A 20,847-nucleotide genomic window follows, 5' to 3' on the forward strand; every position below is an offset into this window, starting at 1 on the left:
ATGTGCTGTGACTTTTCATCATGAGCCTTTTTTTTTGCAACGTAGACCACAATTTAGAAGTGTTTTCCAAAAAGAGCTTGAACTATTTTGGCTAAACTGCTATTAGAACCACTGCTTGTGTTTGTTCTTGCATGCCAAGCCACTCAGCGGTGTACTTTCTGTGTGTTGCTGCAGGGTCCATTTTAAAGAACCAGGAAGATGCCTTTGCTGCAGAGCTGCACATGCTCAAACAACAGCCCCTTTTCAACCTTGTGGATTTTGAAAATCTAATTGATAGGATCAGAAGTACAGTGGCTGAGGTAAGAAAGAGTATAACCACCAGGGTATATGAAAATAGTTTATCTGTGATTGCCATTACAGCTTTCTTTTCTGTGACTTTTACTAATGAACATTGAGACTGCTGAACTCGACATGCCCTGATGCCTTAATGAGTGAAACATACCCTTTATCTAATATAAAGAAGCACTTGCTGGAAGTATTCCGCTGGAGGACACAGGACAAGGGGTGGAGGTGAAGTGGATGGGTGGGGGGGTGGGGGGGTGGGAGTGAGGACAGGAGGGGAGTGTATGGACCGAGTAAATTTTAGCTCTGCCCTCAAGGCATTGCAGATTTTTTTCGTTGGAAACTGAGATAGGGCAGAAAAGTAGCGTTTGAAGTAAAAGATCTTGTTGAATGGTGGAGCAGACTCAGGGGGACAATTTAGAAGATAGAACATAGAGCAGTACAGCTCAGGAGCAGGCCCTTCGCCCCAAAATATTGTGCAGAACCGTTTAAATGGCTAACTGAACTAATCTTTTCTGCTTACGCAATGTTCATGTCCTTCCATTTTCCTCACATTCATGTGTCTATCTAAACGTCTCTGAAAAGCCTCTACCACCACCCTAGGTAGTGCATTCCAGGCACCCACTCTATGTGTGGGGAAAAAAAAACTTGCCCCTACGTATCCTTTGAAAATGTCTCTCTCACCCTCTGGTATTAGACATGTAGCAAGCCTGGGAAAAAGATACCATCTGTCTACTTTATCTATGCCCCTCATAATATAATGAACCTTTGATTTCCCCTTAGCAGAAAACAACCCAAGTTTGTCCAGCCTCGGTATAGTACATGCCCTCTAATCCGGACAATATCCTGGTAAACCTTTTCCGCGTCCTCTTGAAAACCTCATCATTCTTCCTATAATGGGACAGCCAGAACTATATGCAATATTCTAGATATAGTCTAACTAGGGTTTTATAAAGTTGTAAAATAACCTCCTGATCTTTGAATTCAATGCCTCAACTAATAAAGGCAAGCATGCCATATGCCTTCTTAACCACCCTATCACTATTAAGGTTCTTGCCCTTAACCAGTGTACTGTCTCCTTACATTTGATCTTCCAAAGTGTAACGCTTCACTGGTTAAACTCCATTTGCCATTTCTCTGCTCATATCTGCAATGGATTTTTATCCTGTTGTCTTCTCCGTCAATTTCCTATGCTACCTACAACACCACCCATCTTTTTATCATCCACAAACTTACCAACCTACCCATTTATGTTTTCATCCAAGTCATTTATATATATATATCACAAACAGCAGAGATCGGAGTACAGATCCCTGTGGAACACCACTAATCAAAAACCTCCAATTAGGATAAGTCTCTTTAACCACCACCAGCTATCTTCTATGAGCAAGCCTGTTCTGAAACCTAACAGCCAATTCACCATGGATCCCATGCATCTTAATCTTCTGGACGAGCCTCCCATGATGAATCTTGTCAAACACTTTACTAAAACCCATGTAGACAACATCCACAGCTCAACCTTCATCTAAAACCCTCATCACATCAAAAAACTCAGTCAAGTCAGTAAGACACAATTTGCCCTGCACAAAGCCATGATGGCTTTCTCTTATCCATGGTTTTTCTAAATCTTCTCCCAAAAAATTCTCTCTAATAACTTCCCAACCACTAATGTGAGACTCACCCATCTATAGTTTCCAGGATTATCCCTGATTCCCTTCTTGAATAGTGGAACAATAGTTACTCACCAGATTTTCATTTCTCTCATGTTCCTATGATTTTTGATTGGGAACCCCTGGCATAGAGGGAGAAACAGTTTTTTTATCTATTAATTAAATGGCATAATAACAATAGTATTTAATGATAAATAAAGAATAATTTATTATAGTTATAAAATAGTTACTTAAAAATGAAGTTTAGATGATACTCATGATAAAACTTGTCTCTATTATTATTCCAGTTTTAGCTTGTTCGCTGTCTTGTAAATTTTAGAACATAGAACACTACAGTACAGTACAGGCCCTTTGGCTCGCTTTTTATCCTACTCTAAAATCAATCTAAACCTTCCCTCCTACATAGCCCCCCATTTTTCTATCAAGCATTTGCCATTTAAGAATTTCTTAAATGTCTCTAATTTATCTGCCTCTACCACTACCCTTGGTAGGTTGTTCCATGCACTAAGCATTCTCTGTGTAAAGAAAACTCACCTCTGACATCCCCCTATACTTTCCTCAAATCACCATAAAATAGTACTGCCTAATATTAGCCATTTCCGCCTTGGGAAAACGTCTCTGGCTATCTACTTGATTTATTTCTCTTATCATCTTGTACACCTCTATTAAGTTGCCTCTCATCCTCCTTCACTCGGAAGAGAAAAGTCCTGGCCAATCTACCTTCATTAGATGCGTTCTCTAACCTGGGCAACATCCTGCTAAATCTTCTGTTGATCCTCTCTCTATATAAAAAAAATGTGTGGATAATTTACGTGCAACTTCTGTATGACTTGTATTCTGTATGTTGCTTTCTGAATCTATGTGACCTGATGATGTTGCAAGCAAGTTTTTCATTGCACCTGTACTTCACTTTTCTTGAGCATGTGACAATAAACTCGACTTTCTGTTACCTGTTTGTTTTGCACTTTTAGCTCTGTAAGTTTAGTCGCCGAGGATTTGGTATTTTTCTGTTGTTACTTTGCTGAGCTGTTTGGTTAACTGGTCTTTTATCTCCTCACCATTCATACTGGGTTACATTGTCACAGCAGTGCAATCAATTGGCCCTAGCTGAATTCTGGCTTGGCGAGAGCAGTATAAAATTATGTTCTTCTCATTCCAATCTAAAGAACTGTGCACCACAAAATATTTTTTTCCATGCGGTCTAAATGAGAGAGGAATTGTGCTCTGCAACATGGCTTCCAAGTCAGATCAATTTTGGAGAATGATTGCTTATAACTGATGGTGGATTTTCTGAGGGAAGGTCTCGGCCCGAAACATCAAACTTCTATTCTCCTCCATAGATGCTGCCTGACTGCTGAGTACTTCCAGCATTTTGTGTGTGTTACTGTGGATTTCCAGCATCTGCAGAATCTCTCATGTTGAGGATTTTTTTTAATGGCACTTGAGGGTACTGATGCAAGAGGGACCAGAGCCATATGAAATGTGATGGTAAGAATGTTTAGGCAGATAGTTCAGGTGAAGTGTTATTCATCACACACCCGTGAGCTGTGTCTGTGTTATTGAGGTACCTCTGTTCAAATTTTGTTCAGGTCTTTGAGTAAATCTGTTTTTCTTTTAATTTTTAACCAGCATCTATGGAAGTTGGTGGTGGAAGAGGCAGGACTTCTGGGACAACTTAAGGTGAGACTGAACAGTGTTTAGAAAATGGATTTTGTGGAGTATTTTATCTTTGATCTGGGGACACTGAAGGCATGGTGATATATGGTACATTATTTCAAGTTGGTGGATTTCAAGTTCTGTGAGTACTGAACTGGCATCCCCATGAAGATAATAAAAGTTGGCTGGAGGAGGAATGGAGACATACAGTTGCAGTAAATCTGAAGTAAGAGCTGAGGTATTTGATGGGGTAGAGAAAATGGGGCTTTGTCCTGGATTAATTATCCATTAGAATTGATCCTGGAGTTCTTGATGTTGAGTCACTGGATATTTCGAAATGTGCAGCTACAGCTTCAGGTTCCAGCACTAAGTTTTGTTATCTGATGAACCAAATTTAAATAAACTTAAAAGGAAACCTAAAGTGTTAGGATTGGGAGAAAAGACAATAATTTTTGTTAAAAAAACTTGTATTTTTAAAAGTAGAACATAGAACAGTGTGGTCCCTTCGGCCCATGATGTTGTGCCAGCCTTTTAACCTATTCTAAGATAAATTTAACTACTCCCTTCTACATAATGCTCTATTTTTCTATCATCTCTGTGGATATCCAAGAATTTCTTAAATGCCCATAACATATCTGCCTCTACCACTGCCCCTCACAGGGCATTCCACTCTCTGCATAAATAAATTTCCTCCGACATTCCCCCCCCCCCATATTTTCCTCCAATCACCTTAAAATTATGCCCCTTTCTATTAGCTATTTCTCCCTGGAGAAAGAATCTTCAGCTGTCCATTCTTATTTATAGCTCTTTCTTGTACACCTCTATCATCTTACTTCTCTCCAAAGAGAAAAGCTATAGCTGGCTCAGCCCATCTTCATAAGACATGTCCTGCAGTCCAGGCAGCATCCTGGCAAATCTCCTGTGCACCCCCTCTAAACCTTCTACACCCTTGCTATAATGAAGTGACCAGAACTGAACACAGTATTCCAAGTGTGGAGATTTAGCTTTTTCCATTAATTGATCAAATAAGTTGCACTTGGGATAAGAGCTGCTTTCAGTAATGATACGTGTTTATTACTATAAGCATGAAAAGCTTTCACTGTACTTAAGCTGAATGTAGTTCTTACGAAGCTTACTAATGTGCATACGATCAAGAGCTTGGGAGATAGGCCGATGTATTTGCCAGCTGCTGCGGGGCTGCAGGCATCTGTTGTAACCTGTATGATATTTATTCAACACTCTCTTGTTGCCAAACCTTAAGGGTTATATAAATGTGACTCACTGCTGATTCCTGATTTATTCAGGTACCTTACAAAAAGAGCTTGCACACTCAACGCCTACAGTAAAATCTGTTCTTTTTTGATTTTAAAAAGTAGTCAATTACTCACTGTAATATTTGATCTCATGTGGGAGTCAAAATGGAGTCAGTGATTCAACTTAATGAATATTGTTACGATTTTCTTTTTAGCCAGGATGTTAATATGCTTTAGAATATATTAGAATTAAAGTGATACCTATCAGTGGTGAAGTGGCCAACAGGAGGAAAATGACAGGTCAAACAGTATCTGTGGTGGCAGGGGACAGTGGGGGTGGGGGGGACGTGCGGTAGTGGGTGGGGAAGAATTGATAATGTTTCAAGTCAAAGCCCTGTGTCAAGACATAGTGATTCCAGGGCTAGGCAGATGTATATCAGTGATCAGGACCTAGGTAAAGTTCCAGATCATATCTGTCTCTCCTGAAGTTCCAGATTGCTGCTTAGATTGCAACAACCAAGCAGATATAATTATATTGTAAACATGGGTTAAAACTTCAGCTAAAAGTCACATGAGAAAGCTTTTTCCCTTCAGAACTATCATTTTGTTCACGTAGTGGTTATAATTTACATAAGGAAAAGGAACAGGGCTGGACCATTTGGCCCTTTGGCTGTACAACAAGATTGTGGCTGACCTAACCCTAAACTTAATTTTCCTGTGTTACTCTCCTATCCCTTTAATATCCAGAAAACTATCGATTTCCCTTTTGAACACATTGACTAGGGTTCCACATTTATCTGGGCTGAAGTATTTCAAGAGTCCACCACACCCTGGGTTGAGAAAATTTTCCTTCATTTAGGTCCTAATGGCCCACTCACTATTTTGAGACTGACCACTAGACTTCTCACCCTTGGGAAATGTCCCTCCTACATCTATCCTGTTGAGTCATTTTTATTCATTTTATCAAAGTGCAGAGAGTAAAGACCTAACTTATTCAAACTCTTCCCATGACAGACTGACCTGTTCAAGAATCAGACTGGTCAATGTTTACTATATTCCCTTTATTACAAGTATTGTGTTTATAGTTTAGGTAACCAGAGTGTCCATTACCTTTGTAGCTGAATTTTCAAACTTTTGAGGAGCAGATTATCAGATCTTTGAGATATTTCACTTCTCAGGCTCATTAACAATAGTTTTTTTTTATAATATTTACTTTATTCATTTGCAGTTGACAATTGGTTCTTCAATATTTTTGTAGGTTTTATTGTCTTCTGTGAAAATAGAAACAAAAGATTGTTTAAGTCCTCTGCATTTCTTGTTCTTGATGCTGACAGAGAATGCTTTTGAAATTCCAAGATGTATGTGATTATCAGTGTGGACTGTAGTTTATATTGGTCTCTTTCAGTTTTTCTGTGTTGCCAATTAACGGGTGGACAATATGTTACTTTTTTAGATAAGGGAGGGGTTGGGTGTTTGATGTTATTGTTGCTTTTTTGCATGGGAGGAGCTGGAGGATTAGGGGTTTGATGTTTTAGCTGCCATGTCTGGGTGGGCAATATGTTAGTTTTTGTGTGAGGGGGAGTTTGGGGGTTTGGGGTTTGATGTTTTAGCTGCCGTGTCCAGATGGATGATCTGTTAGTTTTTGTGCGAGGGCGAAGTTCGGGGTTTGCGAGTTTTGTTTCTTTTTGTTTTTCGTGCGAGAGGGGAGCTTCAGCGACTTCCATGGATTTTCAATATTTTATGGCTATCTGGAGTCTATCTTAATTTGGTACTCCAGTGTGGTGTGAGGTGACTACCTCATCCTGATCGACAGTTACACTACTTTCTTCTTCAATGTTAGTGTTGTTATTTACTCTGGATCTCAGCTCTTCATTTGAGTTTCTTGGAAAGAAGTGTATGACTTTCTGTTTTGGCAGAGCTAAACTCAAATCAAAGTATTTTGTTTAACTATAAACAATGCACACAAAATGCCGGAGGAACTCAGCAGGTCAGGCAGTATCTATAAATAGTCGACATTTCAGACTGGGACCCTTCATCTAGACACTGGAATCCCCTTCACAGGTGCTGCTGATCTGCTGAGTTTCTCCAGCATTGTGTGTGTGTTGTTGCTCAAGTTTCCCAGCATCTGCAGAATGTCCTGTTTGAATGTACCTAATTGTTCTTTCAACTATACCTATTTTTTGAATATGTTGGTGAAAAACACGCTCTCTAAAATTGTGGGTGAGCATTAAGTGCTGTCAGATTTATCCTGGGCTGTTTTACAGATAATCAAAGATTTCTACCTGCTGGGTCGAGGTGAACTGTTTCAGGCTTTCATCGACAGTGCACAGCATTTATTAAAGACTCCACCAACGGCAGTCACTGAGCACGGTAAATAAGGCGAATGACCAGAGGGGGGAGCTGCTTTGTTAGGAATAGAGAAGGGAGTGTGTTAATTAAATTTCTGAATAGCAATAACGCTCTGATTATTGTAACTGTGATATGGTAACTTCAGTAGAAATTCTGATCAGAGCAAATCTTCCTACACTCCTTTAGAAGAATGGTGCATTTTAAAATGAGAGGCCTCATCAAAAAATCGCTGTCAGTGTTCATGTGGTAAGTGGTCTAAATTATGCTGCCGTGAAGCTTTATCAGCAGTAGGCTATATGCTCATTCTTGGTAAACTGCAGAATGAATTGACAAGTTTAAAGATAGGTTTGTCTTATTTGTCATTATTAGCCACTCTGTTAACATGTTCATGGTTTAACTTTTATTTAAGTCAATCAAACATTTCAGTTTGCAAAACTTTGACCTCTGTGGGCGTGTGAGCCACGAACTATCAGAGTCAGATTTAGTATCAATGATGCCTGATACATTTGTAATATTGTGGCAGCAATACAGTACAAAGGCATAAAATTCTATACATTACAAAAAAAATAGTGCAAAGAAAGGGAATAAAGAAGTTGTGTTCATGGGTTCATGGACCATTCAAGAATCTAGTAGCAGAGGAGATGAAGTTGTACCAAATCATTGAGTGTGGGTCTTTAGGCTCCTGCACTGATGGTAGTAATGAGAAGAGGGCACGTCCTGGATGGTGAGGATCCTTTATGATGCATGCCACCATACTTAAGATGTCCTTGATAGTGAGGATGGTTGAGCCTGTGATGGAATGGATTGCTGAATATATATGATTATAAACACTACAACCTCCTGAAAATTCTTTACCAGCAGGTATCTGCCGCTTACCATGCATGTCTCTTCACCTGGTGAAGCTGGCTGCTTTCTATTATTTTTAAGAGTTTTTAAACCCAAATCTAGAATTCTGGAAAGACTGCGGGTTTTTTAATCCAAATTGGCACTTTTTATCCCATCTGTAATTTGTGGGTTAGGTCTTATGTCTTGGTTACAGTTTTTAAATAAAACTCTTAGGTAGAATTGCTGATATTTCAGCACTAAGCATTAAGGAAGCAGTAGTGTGGGGATTGGGAATTGTGGGGGGAAAGTGTACAGGAGCAGCCAAATGGTGATGCAGGTTCAAGAGATACTATAGCTTGCTCCTAATTTCTGATTCTAATGCTTTTGTGTTTCTTAAAATACGTAATCTAATTCTGTTTAAATAATTATAGCAGAAAGCTAGTTGTAAAAAACTTATTTAACTTGTTTCCTCTTTCTGATCTTTCCCACTCGCTAATCTATGAATGTCTACAGATGATAATGAATTGATGAAGAGGAATAAACAGTTGACGTTTTGGGCTGAAACCCTTCTTGGGAACTTCATCAGGACAGGTCTCAGTCTGAAACTTTGTCTGTTTATTCCTCCCCCTAGAAGCTGCCTGACCTGCTGAGTTCCACCAGCATTTTGTGTGTGTTACTCTGATTTCCAGCAGCTTCATTATCTCTTGTGTTACAGATGTCAATGTAACGTTCCAGAAATCAGCACACAGGGTATTATTGGATGATGACAATCTTCTCCCACTCCTGCACCTCACTGTGGAATATCACGGGAAAGACCCCAAAGGTAGGTAATGCACACGTCCTTTCCAATCTTTCCGAGTATTGTTTAATGAATAGTAGAGAACTAAGGAACAGAGTCACTAGTAGTGATTCCCAGTTATTGCCACTCTGTTCCCTGTAATGCCCTAAGCACCATCCAGAGCACCAGCACAGACTGATGGACTGCCAGAAATGAAGTCTGCATGTCCAGAGAAAATTAAGTAAGCTGCATCAGAGTGGGGAAGGTGGAAGTATTCCTTGCATAGATGCTGTCTGACCTGCTGAGTTCCTCCGGCATTTTGTGTGTGTTGCTCGACATTCCCAGGATCTGCACAATCTCTTGTGCCTTTGCATTCTTGTCTTTTTGGCCCAGTCGCATCTCATTAATGTACTCTGAGATTTATATATCCTAGAAGTGTGTATGCATTTCTGTAGGTGTCGATAATTATTCAGTGGGGCAGCCTGTGAGTATTGGCCTCAAGTATCAGGGCACTGCTTTCAACATTTGTTTCTTGCCTCAGCCCAGAAGTCATTTCCAACTAAATTCAATGAATATTTGATATTGTTTAGGAGTAATAATGTTATGTCATGAGACATGGACATGTTGCAATCTAGATTTTAATATCTGTTCATAACCGCCTGTGTTGATTTGCTGCTCTGTTCTGGGCTTTTTGAGACAATATGTATCTTCTGAATCAATGCAAATCAACAGATTGCTGTGAAAACTCTTCTAGGTGACTGTTGTCCTTAAGGAAAGTGCTGACTATAAATGTTCTGCTTTACGTGTGCGATCATAGGTGTTATATATCAGCAAATTTCAATTAAATTTATTATCAAAGTATGTATATGGCACAATATACCCCCCCCCCGAGATGCTGATCCCTGATTTTAAAAATATTTATTTTTGTATGTGCACAGTTTGTCTTTTGCACATTGGTTGCTGGTCAGTGTGTGTGTGTGATTTTTCATTGATTCTATCATTTAATTTTTGTTACTGTGAATGCCAGCAAGAAAATGAATCTCAATGTAGTATATGGTGACATGCATGTGCTGAACTTTGTTAACAAACTTCCTTTGAACTTTGCTGATCCATATGGTTATATAAGGCCTATGATTGTACATGTAGAGTAGAGTATCTGTAGTCAGTACTTCAGTGATCCCGGAGGGCTTTCACAGCAACTGATTGATTAGTGCTTGCCTCAGCTAATGCTTCAAACATTTAACTACTGTGCTTTCATTCCCAAATGTTAATTGTTGCCTAGCATTGATTGCCATTATCAGCTTTGCCTTATGTTTCTGTATGTTTCCCTATCTCCCTGTGCACATATAGATTCAACACAGAGCCGCGACGCGTCATCTTCCCCTCGTGAAGCCCCTACTTCTGGCTGGTCTGCCCTGGGACTGTCGTATAAAGTGCAATGGCCTCTGCACATCCTGTTTACCCCTGCTGTGCTGGAAAAGTAAGCTTAATTTGTGAATTGGTCTTCCTTATTTTTCCTCCTTTCTTCACAATTGTTTTGTCTGGCCAGTCAATCCATATACTAACCACCCTCTGGGAGAAAAAAGTCTTTTGGGTTCCTATTAAATTTCTCCCCTCTCACCTTAAACCTGGGTCCCTGGTTCTTGGGTTCCCCAACCCTGGGGAAAAAGACTGTGTGCATGATGTGGAAGCATTGGAAGGGGTACAGAGGAGATTTACCAGGATGCTGCCTGATTTAGAGAGTATGCATTATGATCAGAGATTAAGGGAGCTAGGGCTTTACTCTTTGGAGAGAAGGAGGATGAGAGGAGACATGATAGAGGTGTACAAGATAATAAGAGGAATAGATAGAGTGGATAGTCAGCGCCTCTTCCCCCAGGGCACCACTGCTCGATACAAGAGGATATGGCTTTAAGGTAAGGGGTGGGAAGTTCAAGGGGGATATTAGAGGAAGGATTTTTACTCAGAGAGTGGTTGGTGCGTGGAATGCACTGCCTGAGTCAGTGGTGGAGGCAGATACACTAGTGAAGTTTAAGAGACTACTAGACAGGTATATGGAATAAGATCATACCCCATTCTGGTACACTCCAGTGAACACAGTCCTGACCTGCTCAGACTCTCTCCATAACTCAGTCTCTCGAGTCCCAACATCATGCTCATAAATCTCCTCTGCACTATTCCCAGCTTAAGTTATGATACAAAACAAAATGAGTTACCGGAAGCTGCAGAATTCGATCTGGGGGCTACGTATCTTTCTGTTTTTACTTCCAGTATCTGAATTTTTTTTTTTGATTTGATATCTCATCAAAAAGATGCTTCTTACACTCAGTACCTACTTCCTGTAGCTAATAGCATGACCACTGAGCGAATGTTTGTGATCTTCTGCTGCTGCAGCCCATCCACTTCAGGGGTCGACATGTTGTGCATTCAGAGATGCTATTTTGCACACCACTATTTTAATGTGTGATTATTTGAGCTACTTTCACCTTCCTGTCAGCTGGAACCAGTCTGACCACTCTCATTAACGAGATGTTTTCACCCACAGAACTGCCGCTCACTGGGTTTTTTTGTTTTGCACCATTCTTTGTAAACCCTAGAGACTGGTGTGTGTGAAAATCCGAGGAAACCAGGCAGTTTTTGAGATACTCAAACCACCCTGTCTGACACCAACAATCATTCCATGGTCAAAGTGACATAGATCACATTTCTTCCCCTTTCTGATGTTTGGTCTGAGCAACATTTCTTGACCATGTCTGCATGCTTTTATGAATTGAGTTTCTGCCACATGATTGGCTGATTAAATGTTTGCATTGACAAGCGGGTGTACCCAATAAAGTGGCCACTGAGTGTATGACGCGGGGGAGGTTTGTAGTTCAGGCTACGTTCCAAGTTACGTGCTCCTCGCCCCATCTGGTGTTCTCTTCCTCAGGTATAACATTGTATTCAAGTACTTGCTGAGTGTGCGGAGGGTGCAGGCAGAACTGCAACACTGCTGGGCAGTGCAAATGCAGCGGAAGCACCTCAAGTCCAACAAGACGGATGCAGTCAAGTGGAGACTGAGGAACCATATGGCTTTCCTTGTGGACAACCTACAATACTACCTACAGGTAATCAAGAATAAAGCAGGAGCTAGATTATAAGGACCAGTTACTGGGCTTGTAACTGAAATGCCAAAGCAAAGGACTGGTAGAGAAATACGAAGAGACCATAAGGCACAAGATCAGATTTAGGCCAGTCAGTCCATTGAGTCTGCTCTGGCATTCCATCATGGCTGATTTATTGTCCCGCTCAACCTCATTCTCCTTCCTACCTTCTCTTCATAACCTTTGATGTCCTTACTAATTAAAAACCTATCAACCTTTGCTTTAAATATACCCAATGACTTGATCTCCACAGCCATCTATGGCAATGAATTCCACAGGTTCACCACCCTCTGGCTAAAGAAATTCCTCTTCATCTCTGTGTTAAAGGGATGTTGTTCTCTTCAGAGTCTGTGTCCTCTGGTCCTAGACTCTCCCACTACTGGAAACACCCTCTGCATATTACTGTATCTAGTCCTTGGCTTCCATATTGGTTACTAATTGAATTGAATTGACTTTATTTCTTACATCCTTCACATAAGTGAGGAGTGAAATCTTTACGTTACGTCTCCGTCTAAATGTGCAATCATAGTAATTTATAATAAATAGAACAGTCAATATAACCTAGAAATACACTCAAATCAGAGTGTAATTCATGACCTAGTGGAAGAAGCTGTTTCAGAGCCTGTTGGTCCTGGCTCCTATGCTGTCATACTGTTTCCTGGATGTTAGCAGCTGGAAAACATTGTGGTTGAGGTGACTCGGGTCCCAGTGATCCTTTGTAATCAATTTTGCATGCTGCCCCAGCACCTCCTTGCACTGTTTTGCTTGTTGACACAATCAATGCAATTGCTGTATGTTTTGATGTTCCTGTGACAAATAAAGCTAATCTTTAAATCTTTGTCTTTACTGGTGGGGGAGGTTGAGGTGGAAAAAGTGCAAGGGCACATAAAGTGAGAGGCAGATTGTTCAAGAAAGGTTGGTAAGCACTTGTTCTGGTGGAGGTGGCAGAGATCTTCAGCTCTAAGCAGTTGGTCAGCTCATTATTCCTTTTCTTGTACTGTTTATTTAATTGTACAGTTGTCCCTCGGTATCTGCAGGGGATTTCCAGGACCCCCTGCGGATACCAAAATCCGCGGATGCTCAAGTCCCTTATATAAAATGGTGTAGTATTTGCATATAACCTATGCACATCCTCCAGTTTACTTCAAATCATCTCTAGATTTACTTATAATGCCTAATACAATGTAAATGCTATGTAAATAGTTGTTATACTATATTGTTTAGGGAATAATGATGAAAAAAAAGGTCTGTACATGTTTAGTACAGACGCAACCATCGTAGCTCTTCTGGGAACGCTGATGCTGCCTCGGCATCAGCCGACGCCGATTCTCCCGTGATCTTTAAGCTCTTGAGGCTGTAGCGCTTTACATAGCCAGCCATTCCTTACTAGCCTTAAGCTCCTTCCTCTCACTCACAGCACAAGTAGCGAATGAACGAGATGCGAGGCAAACAATGCTCAAACAACGAGTGCTGGAGAGAGACTGAGGATCTGTGAAATGGCGGGAGGCTACAGCAGGGTACGCCTACACATCACTTCATTCGCGTGGATTCAGTGTAGTGCTCGGTGCGCAGCAAATTCAAGTTTTGCTTTTTGGAACTTTCTGGAATTTTTTTTCGAATATTTTCAATCTGCCGTTGGTTGAATCCGTGGATATGGAGGACCGACTGTAATTTATAGCAATTTTATGTCTTTGGACGATACTGCTGCAAAACAGCAAATACCATATCATTTAAGACAGTAATAATAATCCTGAGGAATACACACAAAATGCTCAGCAGGTCACACATACGTTTTGTGTGTGTTGCTCCGGATTTCCAGCATATACAGAATCTCTTTATGCTTTTATGACATGTCTTTTTGGCATGAACTAGGTGGACCAAAAAGACTGTTTCTGTGCTATATTACCCTTACAATGAATGACTGAACAGACTTCAGGAGTAAATAATGTTTTTCTGTCCAGATGCATCATAACACCAAAGGTTTATTGGTATTGGTTTACTTAGAATTATGTGGGAATGATTTACACCTTTCCCTGCTGTGTTCACCAGCAATTTTTATGTGTGTTACACCTTTCCTTGTAAGTTTAAGTTTTGATACTTGAAAGCTAATGTTCAATGTGCAACATTTGATTCTTTCCCCCTTCTGCAACTAAGAGTTTTTTCCTACAGTGGGCTTTAATAATGTTCCTTTATGAAATGCTGAGGAACTGGAAAGGACTAATACTTCTAATGAAAAGCATTGCCCAGCAAAATATTTATTAGGTGTATTCCTTTCATTAATTTTACAACAGAGTAAAAGGCAGCGTCAAAGGGAAGGTGATGGGTACAAGTTGGGTAAAGGTTTTTTTGTAGATACTTATTTTCAACTTTGTCAGCTGGTTCATACATCTGTCCAACCTCCATTGCATTCAACAGATTGTTTGTTCAAAATACAATCTGTGGGAGAAACGCAGTAGGTCGAGCAGCATCTGGTGGTGGTGGGGGGCGGTGCAGAATATAGGAATAGTCTACTTTGGGTCGAAACCTTGCATCAAGACTGGTGTATCCCTAATGGACGATTGTTTGCTGCCTTTCACCACTTTGGTCCCCAGGTTCCAGACCCCATTCACAGAAACCTGATGGTTCATCTTTTTCTTCCTCCCCAAATTTCAGAGGAAATTTGAAGAGGAAGAATAATTCTTCCTTTCCATGTTGCCCTGTCATATTGTTCTCTCCCTCTTTATTCAGCTTCATAGATCTGACCCTTTAATTCACCACCCTCATCTTTCTTCTGTTTCTTCCTCAACTCTTAAGTCTCGCTGGTTAAGTGAAACTCTCACCATTCATTCTTGTCCCACAGCTCTACTGCCCCTCTCACTCAATGTTTTAGGAACAGCTTCTTCCCCTCTGCCAACAGTTTTCTGAATGTATAATAAACCCATGAACACTACCTCACTATTTTTGCTCTCTTTTTGCACTGCTTTTCAAAATTTAAAAAATTATACATGGATTCCAGGTAATTGGGCCATTGGTTAATTGAAATAACTGCTTATTGGGACAACTTTTTAAGAACAATAACTAGATTCAAGATTTCAAAGATTCAAAAAACATTATTGTCATTCTAACCGTACATCAGCTCTGCAGGGCAGAATGAGACAGCGTTTCTCAGGAGCAGTGCAATCATAACATAACAAATTCAACACTAAATAATAAACATAACAATAAATAGTAAAACACAACAGCCACACGTCAGTTAAAATCAAGTTATAAGTGTCCAGTGCAAGTTAAAAGTGTCCAAAGCAGAGTCAGGTGGAGCAGCTATTTAGCAGTCTGACTGCCTGTGGGAGGAAGCTGTTTAGTAGCCTTGTGGTTTTAGTTTTGATGCTCCTGTAACGTTTGCCTGATGGCAGAAGAACAACCAGTTCATGGAGAGGGTGTGAGGGGTCTTTAATGATGTACCGTGTCTTCTGGAGGCATCGACTCTGAAAGAGGTCTTGGACAGAAGATAGGGAGACCCCAATAACCTTCTCTGCTCCCCTAACCACCCTCTGCAAGGCTTTTTTGTCGACAGCACTGCAGCTGGAGTACCAGGTTGTGATGCAAAAGGTCAGCACACTCTCAACCACGCCTCTGTAGAATGTAGTTAAGATGTTAGTGGGGAGTGATGCTTGTTTAAGCTTCCTCAGAAAGTGCAATCTCTGCTGGGCCCATTTCACAATCCCATCTAATCAAGAAAACAGCTGGATTCCCTTTGTTTATTTGGAACACTATGCCACTTAATTGGGACAGGAGTCTATTGCCAAACAGTTTCTAACTCGCATCAGTCAAGTGCACTTCTGTGGCCATTAGACGCTATGCTGTGCTTAGAGCGAACAGATATTGAATTATGTTGGTTATGTGTATTTGTATTCAAAACCAGTGATTTTTTTTTGTCGCTTTTAGTTGGCGAGAAATAAGCAGTAAGATGATTGAGAACTGTTTTATTCCCTGTGGTTTCAAGCATTAGGCTGGAGATGCCAGAAACTCTGGGAGAGTAAATGAAGTGATTTCACTACTTCAACAAGTTAGGAACTACGAAGGATTTAAAGGTATCAACGGTTATCTTGATTGTTATAATGAAAATGAATTGTTGGAAGATGCAGTCATCGAAAGCATTATATGAAAGTAGTCCATATTATCTGCACTGGTTTTGTTTATTTACAATCAATAGAACATGGCATCGTACACTGAATGAATTCCTCCGTCGATAACTATTAGGACCTAATACACAGTTTTATACAACAATCAGCTATGTACATACATCTACTGATGCTTCTGGACATATCTTCAGTGATGTTCCTGGAATCATCGGGTGTTTCGAGTCTTTCAACATCATACACCCTCCTCCAGGTGACCCAGCCAGGGCTGATCAGACCTCAGCTTGTGTCCAGATGGCTAGCTACTTATGACTCCATGGTGTTTGAGCCACAGCCATCTTGAGGCCCTCTCTGCGGCATTAATGGTACTGCGGATGACTCTCCTCTTCCTCTCTCCCTCGATGCCCAAATTGCTGAAGGCTCCAACTAAGGAACGGGCTGCAAATCCCCTACAACCAACCTCCACTGCGAGACACCTCGCTTTCCACCCAGCCTGCTGACAGTTGCTGACCAGTCCTGCGTACTTGGAGAGCTTCCTTTCAAAGGCCTCTTCCAAGCTATCTTCCCATGGGACTGTCAGCTCCAGCAGCACCACTTGCTTAGTAGACTCAAACACTAGGGCAGTGTCTGGTTGCAGGGCGGTGGCTGCGATATGGTTGGGGAACTTCAGCTGCCGCTGGAGGTCCACCAACAGCTGCCAGTCCCTCGCAGAGGTCAGGATGCCTGCAGATGTTCTTTTGGCAGGTATTGGCAGCTCCCCAGCTCTGACAAAGGCAATGGTCTGCTTGGAGGGTCGGGACTGCTTCGCCCACAAAACTCCTGCGCTGACGGCTTCAGCGATGGTCTTCAGGACCTGATCATGCCTCCACCTGTACCGTCCCTCACCAAGTGTCCTTGTGCAGCCGCTGAGGATGTGCTCCAGGGTTCCTCGCTTGGAGCACAGTGGGCACACAGATCACTCAGCCTTGCCCCATATGTCATAGTATTAGTAGTGTTGCTTGAATTTCCAGCATCTGCAGAATTCCTGTTGTATTAGTAGTGTTCTAATTTGTTCTGTATTTCATTTAATTACATAATTTGTTACTCAGTTAAACTGTAGTTTGTCTTTTATTATACCTTTTTAACTATTTCCATATTTAAACTTTGGCTAATTGGGGCAGCTGCTTAATTGGGTGAAAATGTACTGGTCCCGATGTGTCCCATTTAACCCGAATCCACTATATTTTGTAATGTAATTTACAGTATTTTTAATGTATTGCACTGTACTGCTGCTGCAAAACAATTTCATGACATATGTCACTAACAATAAACCTGATTCTGATTTTGTTTCATCGTCCTCCACTGTGCTGTATCTGGCTTCAGTTTCCAGCAACTTACAGCTGAAAATACTAGGTGCAGTATGAAGTACCTGTTCCAGCAAAACATGTCTTGTAATTATGGTCTGAGGATGCTGAACCAAGCTGTACCTGCACGCTGGCTTTGTGTTTGCTCAGATGACACCTTGCAAAGCTGTCTCCACTGACAGAACTGAAACATTGACATAAAGCTGGCGGAATCCAAATCCCTCCATGCGTTGTGTTGCTTAATTTGATGCTTAATGCTACTTTGTCCCATTGCAGGTGGATGTCCTCGAGTCTCAGTTTTCACAGCTCCTGCAGCAAATAAATTCTATACGAGATTTTGAAAGCGTCCGACTGGCTCACGATCACTTCCTGAGTAACCTACTGGCCCAGTCGTTCATCCTGCTCAAACCAGTGAGTATATTTCCCTTTAATGGCAAGTAAGTCGTGATTAAGTGGTGCAGGTGAAGCCTCAGCTGTTCAGTTTTGCCAGGAATTTAGATAGCATCTCAGGAATTTGGGCCAGATGTGACAAGATGGTGCTGGAGAGTGTGACTCTTTGTGTGCAGCTCTGAAGGACAACCTCTCAAGAAGGCTGTATTTATCATGAGGAGGGCATGTCCCTCACCATCCAGGACATGCCCTCCTCTCAGTACTACCATCAGGGAGGAGGTACAGGAGCCTGAACATACACTCTCAGTGTTTTAAGAACAGTGTCTTTCCCTCTACCGTCAGGTTTTTAAATAGTCCATGAACACTACCTCACTAGTTTACTGTCTTTTTGCACCATTTATTTTCTCATTTTATATATCATTGTAATTTATAGTTAAATTTATGTATTGCACTGTACTGTTGCCACCGAACAATCAAATTTCACAACATATGTCAGTGATAACAACCCTAAATCTGACTTAGATGAAATTGCAGTATGTACTGGATCATGGCGGGTTGAAAACTGCAATGGCGTGAGGATGTGCCGTCTCTGCTCCGAGCTCCACAGACCCAGGTTTGATCCTGACCTCTGGTGCTGTCTGTGTGGAGTTTGTAGAGTTGTCTGTCTGGCCTTTGTCAGTCAGGACACCGATATAACAGCTGGGAAGTTGTGTTGCAGTTATATGAGACATTGATGTAGCCGCACTTGGAGTATTGTGTATAGGAAGGATGTTATTGAACTAGAAAGACTGAGGAAAAGATTTACCAGGATGTTGCTTGAACTTGGGGGCCTGAGTTATAAAGAGAGGTTATTCCCTGGAACATAGGAGATTGAGGGGTGACCAAATAGAGGTACATTAGATCATGAGGGGCATAGACAGTGAATACACATAGTCTGTTTCCCAGGGAGTGCTTAAAAACATAAGTATAAGATCAGAACAAGAGATTTTAAAGGGGTATCAGGGGCAGCTTCCTCATGCAAAGGGTGGTGGGTCTTTGGAATGAGCTGCCAGAAATAATAGTTGAGGCAGGTACATCATAAACATTTCAAAAGCATCGAGATAAGTACATGGATAGGAGAGGTTTAGACGACTGTGAGCTAAATGCAGACAGATGGGAGTCGTGCTCTGGGCAACATAGTCTGTATGGACAAGTTGGGTCAAAGAGCCTTTTTTCAAGCTGTGGACTCTTTGACCCTAAACACAAGAGGATAATTTGCAGCAGCCAAGTAAGCTAAGTGGAGGATAATGACAAAAGTAGTCAAAGGGGAAAGTAATCAAAATGGGTATTGTGGTGGCAGGGTAATGCTTTAAAGCTCCAGCAATTAGGGTTTAACTCTGTAAGGAATTTGTACTTCTACCCTGTGATCATGTGGGTTTCTCCGAGTGCTCCATTTTCCTCAGACACTCCATAGAAGTATGTGTTAGTAAGGATTAGTAAGTTGTGGGCATGCTATGTTGGTGCCAGAAATGTAGTGACGGTTGTGAACTATCCCCACAGCCTCTGACTCTGTTGGGTACTGACACAAACGAAGCATTTCACTATATGTTTTGATGTGCATGTGACAAAAAAAGTTAATCTATCTTTGAGGGTCGGTGGTGGTCATATGTGAGAGAGAAGTACTTGGAAGGAAAGAGAGGGGGAATGGGAGCAATGGGTGTGCTCCGAAGAGTCAGCAAGGAACTGATGGGTCAATATTAATATTTCACTAACATAGCTTTTCAATGGGGCAGCAGCGTTTGATGAGTTCATTCCCACTCTCTGTAGGTGTTCCATTGTCTGAATGAGATCCTGGAATTGTGCCATAACTTCTGCTCTCTGGTTAGTCAGAATCCAGGACCGTTGGATGACAGGGGTGCACCACAACTGGACCTCTTGGTAACGGTAAGTTCTGACAATCCTGCACTCTCCACCTATCAGACTGAAAACTGATGGGGATCTGAGCCCAACTCCAGTAGCTGTATGAGGGATCTAGGCTAAAGTTTTGGTGCCGTATGGGAGAGAGGTTGAAGTACATCCTCTTTCTTAGTAGTGTGGATGGATGAAGTCAAGTCTCTTGACTTCATTTTAACAGGGGCAAACGTTCTTTAAATCGCTAAAGCAGACACACACAAATAATTACACTGATCACCTTAAAAGTAATTATCAGCTGCATAGTGCATGAGATTGGGCCAAACTTGGATGGGTGGCTTGGTCAGCATGGACTTCTTGGGGCGAAAGACAATCATATCTGTGAGTGGGAGGGTGGGAGAGGGGCTTGTTTGGCTGTTGCTGTTTTGTTGTTCTGTAGGAGGTGGTGACCATGCTATTTTGACATCAGAACGTGTGGTGACACTTGGCGGGTTTCCCCCAGCGTACCTTTAAATTGTGTTGGTTCTAACTGCAAACTAGACATTTCACTGTATGTTCTCAATATACATGTGATAAATGAATATGAATCTGAGAAGGCTGTCAAAACTAATCAGTAAGCTTCAAGACTTGGCCTCATACCTCTTTGTGAAACTGGATCCTCGATTTCCTCACTTGCAGACCCCAGTCGGTTTGGATTGGCAACAACATCTCCTCGACCATCTCCATCAGCACAGGTGCACCACAAGTCCGTGTGCTTAGCCCCCTGCTCTACTTGCTATATACTTATTACTGTGTGGCTAAGCACAGCTCCAATGATATATTCAAAATTGCTGACAACACCATTGTCTTTGTCTGAATCAAAGGTGGTGGTGATTCAGCATATAGGAGGGAGACTGAAAATCTGGCTGGGTGTTGCCACAACAATAACCTTTCACTCAGTATCAGCAAGACCAAGGACTTCAGGAGGAGTAAAATGGAGGTCTATGAGCTAGTCCTCATTGGGGGATCAGAGATGGTGACGGTCAGCAACTTTAAATTCCTTGGTGTTCATTTCCGAGGATCTGTCGTGGATCCAGCACATAAGTGTCATTACAAAGAAAGAATAGCAAAACTGCAAAGGTCTTAGATATATGTAAAATAATTCTGTAAGGTG

At 41.4% G+C, this 20,847-nt stretch overlaps 1 protein-coding gene across 2 annotated transcripts in view; it reads left to right on the forward strand.

Moving 5' to 3' along the window:
- Positions 1-20,847, forward strand: part of tubgcp4 (tubulin gamma complex component 4) — a 53,944-nt gene that overhangs the window by 27,630 nt on the left and 5,467 nt on the right. For both annotated transcript variants that reach the window (XM_072282047.1, XM_072282049.1), the window contains 8 exons: positions 175-299; positions 3,582-3,632; positions 7,126-7,231; positions 8,751-8,858; positions 10,164-10,293; positions 11,743-11,920; positions 17,691-17,825; positions 19,611-19,727. In XM_072282047.1, coding sequence (XP_072138148.1) covers positions 175-299; positions 3,582-3,632; positions 7,126-7,231; positions 8,751-8,858; positions 10,164-10,293; positions 11,743-11,920; positions 17,691-17,825; positions 19,611-19,727 — 950 coding nt within the window. The remainder of the gene's footprint in view (positions 1-174; positions 300-3,581; positions 3,633-7,125; positions 7,232-8,750; positions 8,859-10,163; positions 10,294-11,742; positions 11,921-17,690; positions 17,826-19,610; positions 19,728-20,847) is intronic.

The sequence above is a fragment of the Mobula birostris genome, chromosome 18 (genome assembly GCF_030028105.1).
Source record: "Mobula birostris isolate sMobBir1 chromosome 18, sMobBir1.hap1, whole genome shotgun sequence".
NCBI classification, from domain to species: Eukaryota; Metazoa; Chordata; class Chondrichthyes; order Myliobatiformes; family Myliobatidae; genus Mobula; species Mobula birostris.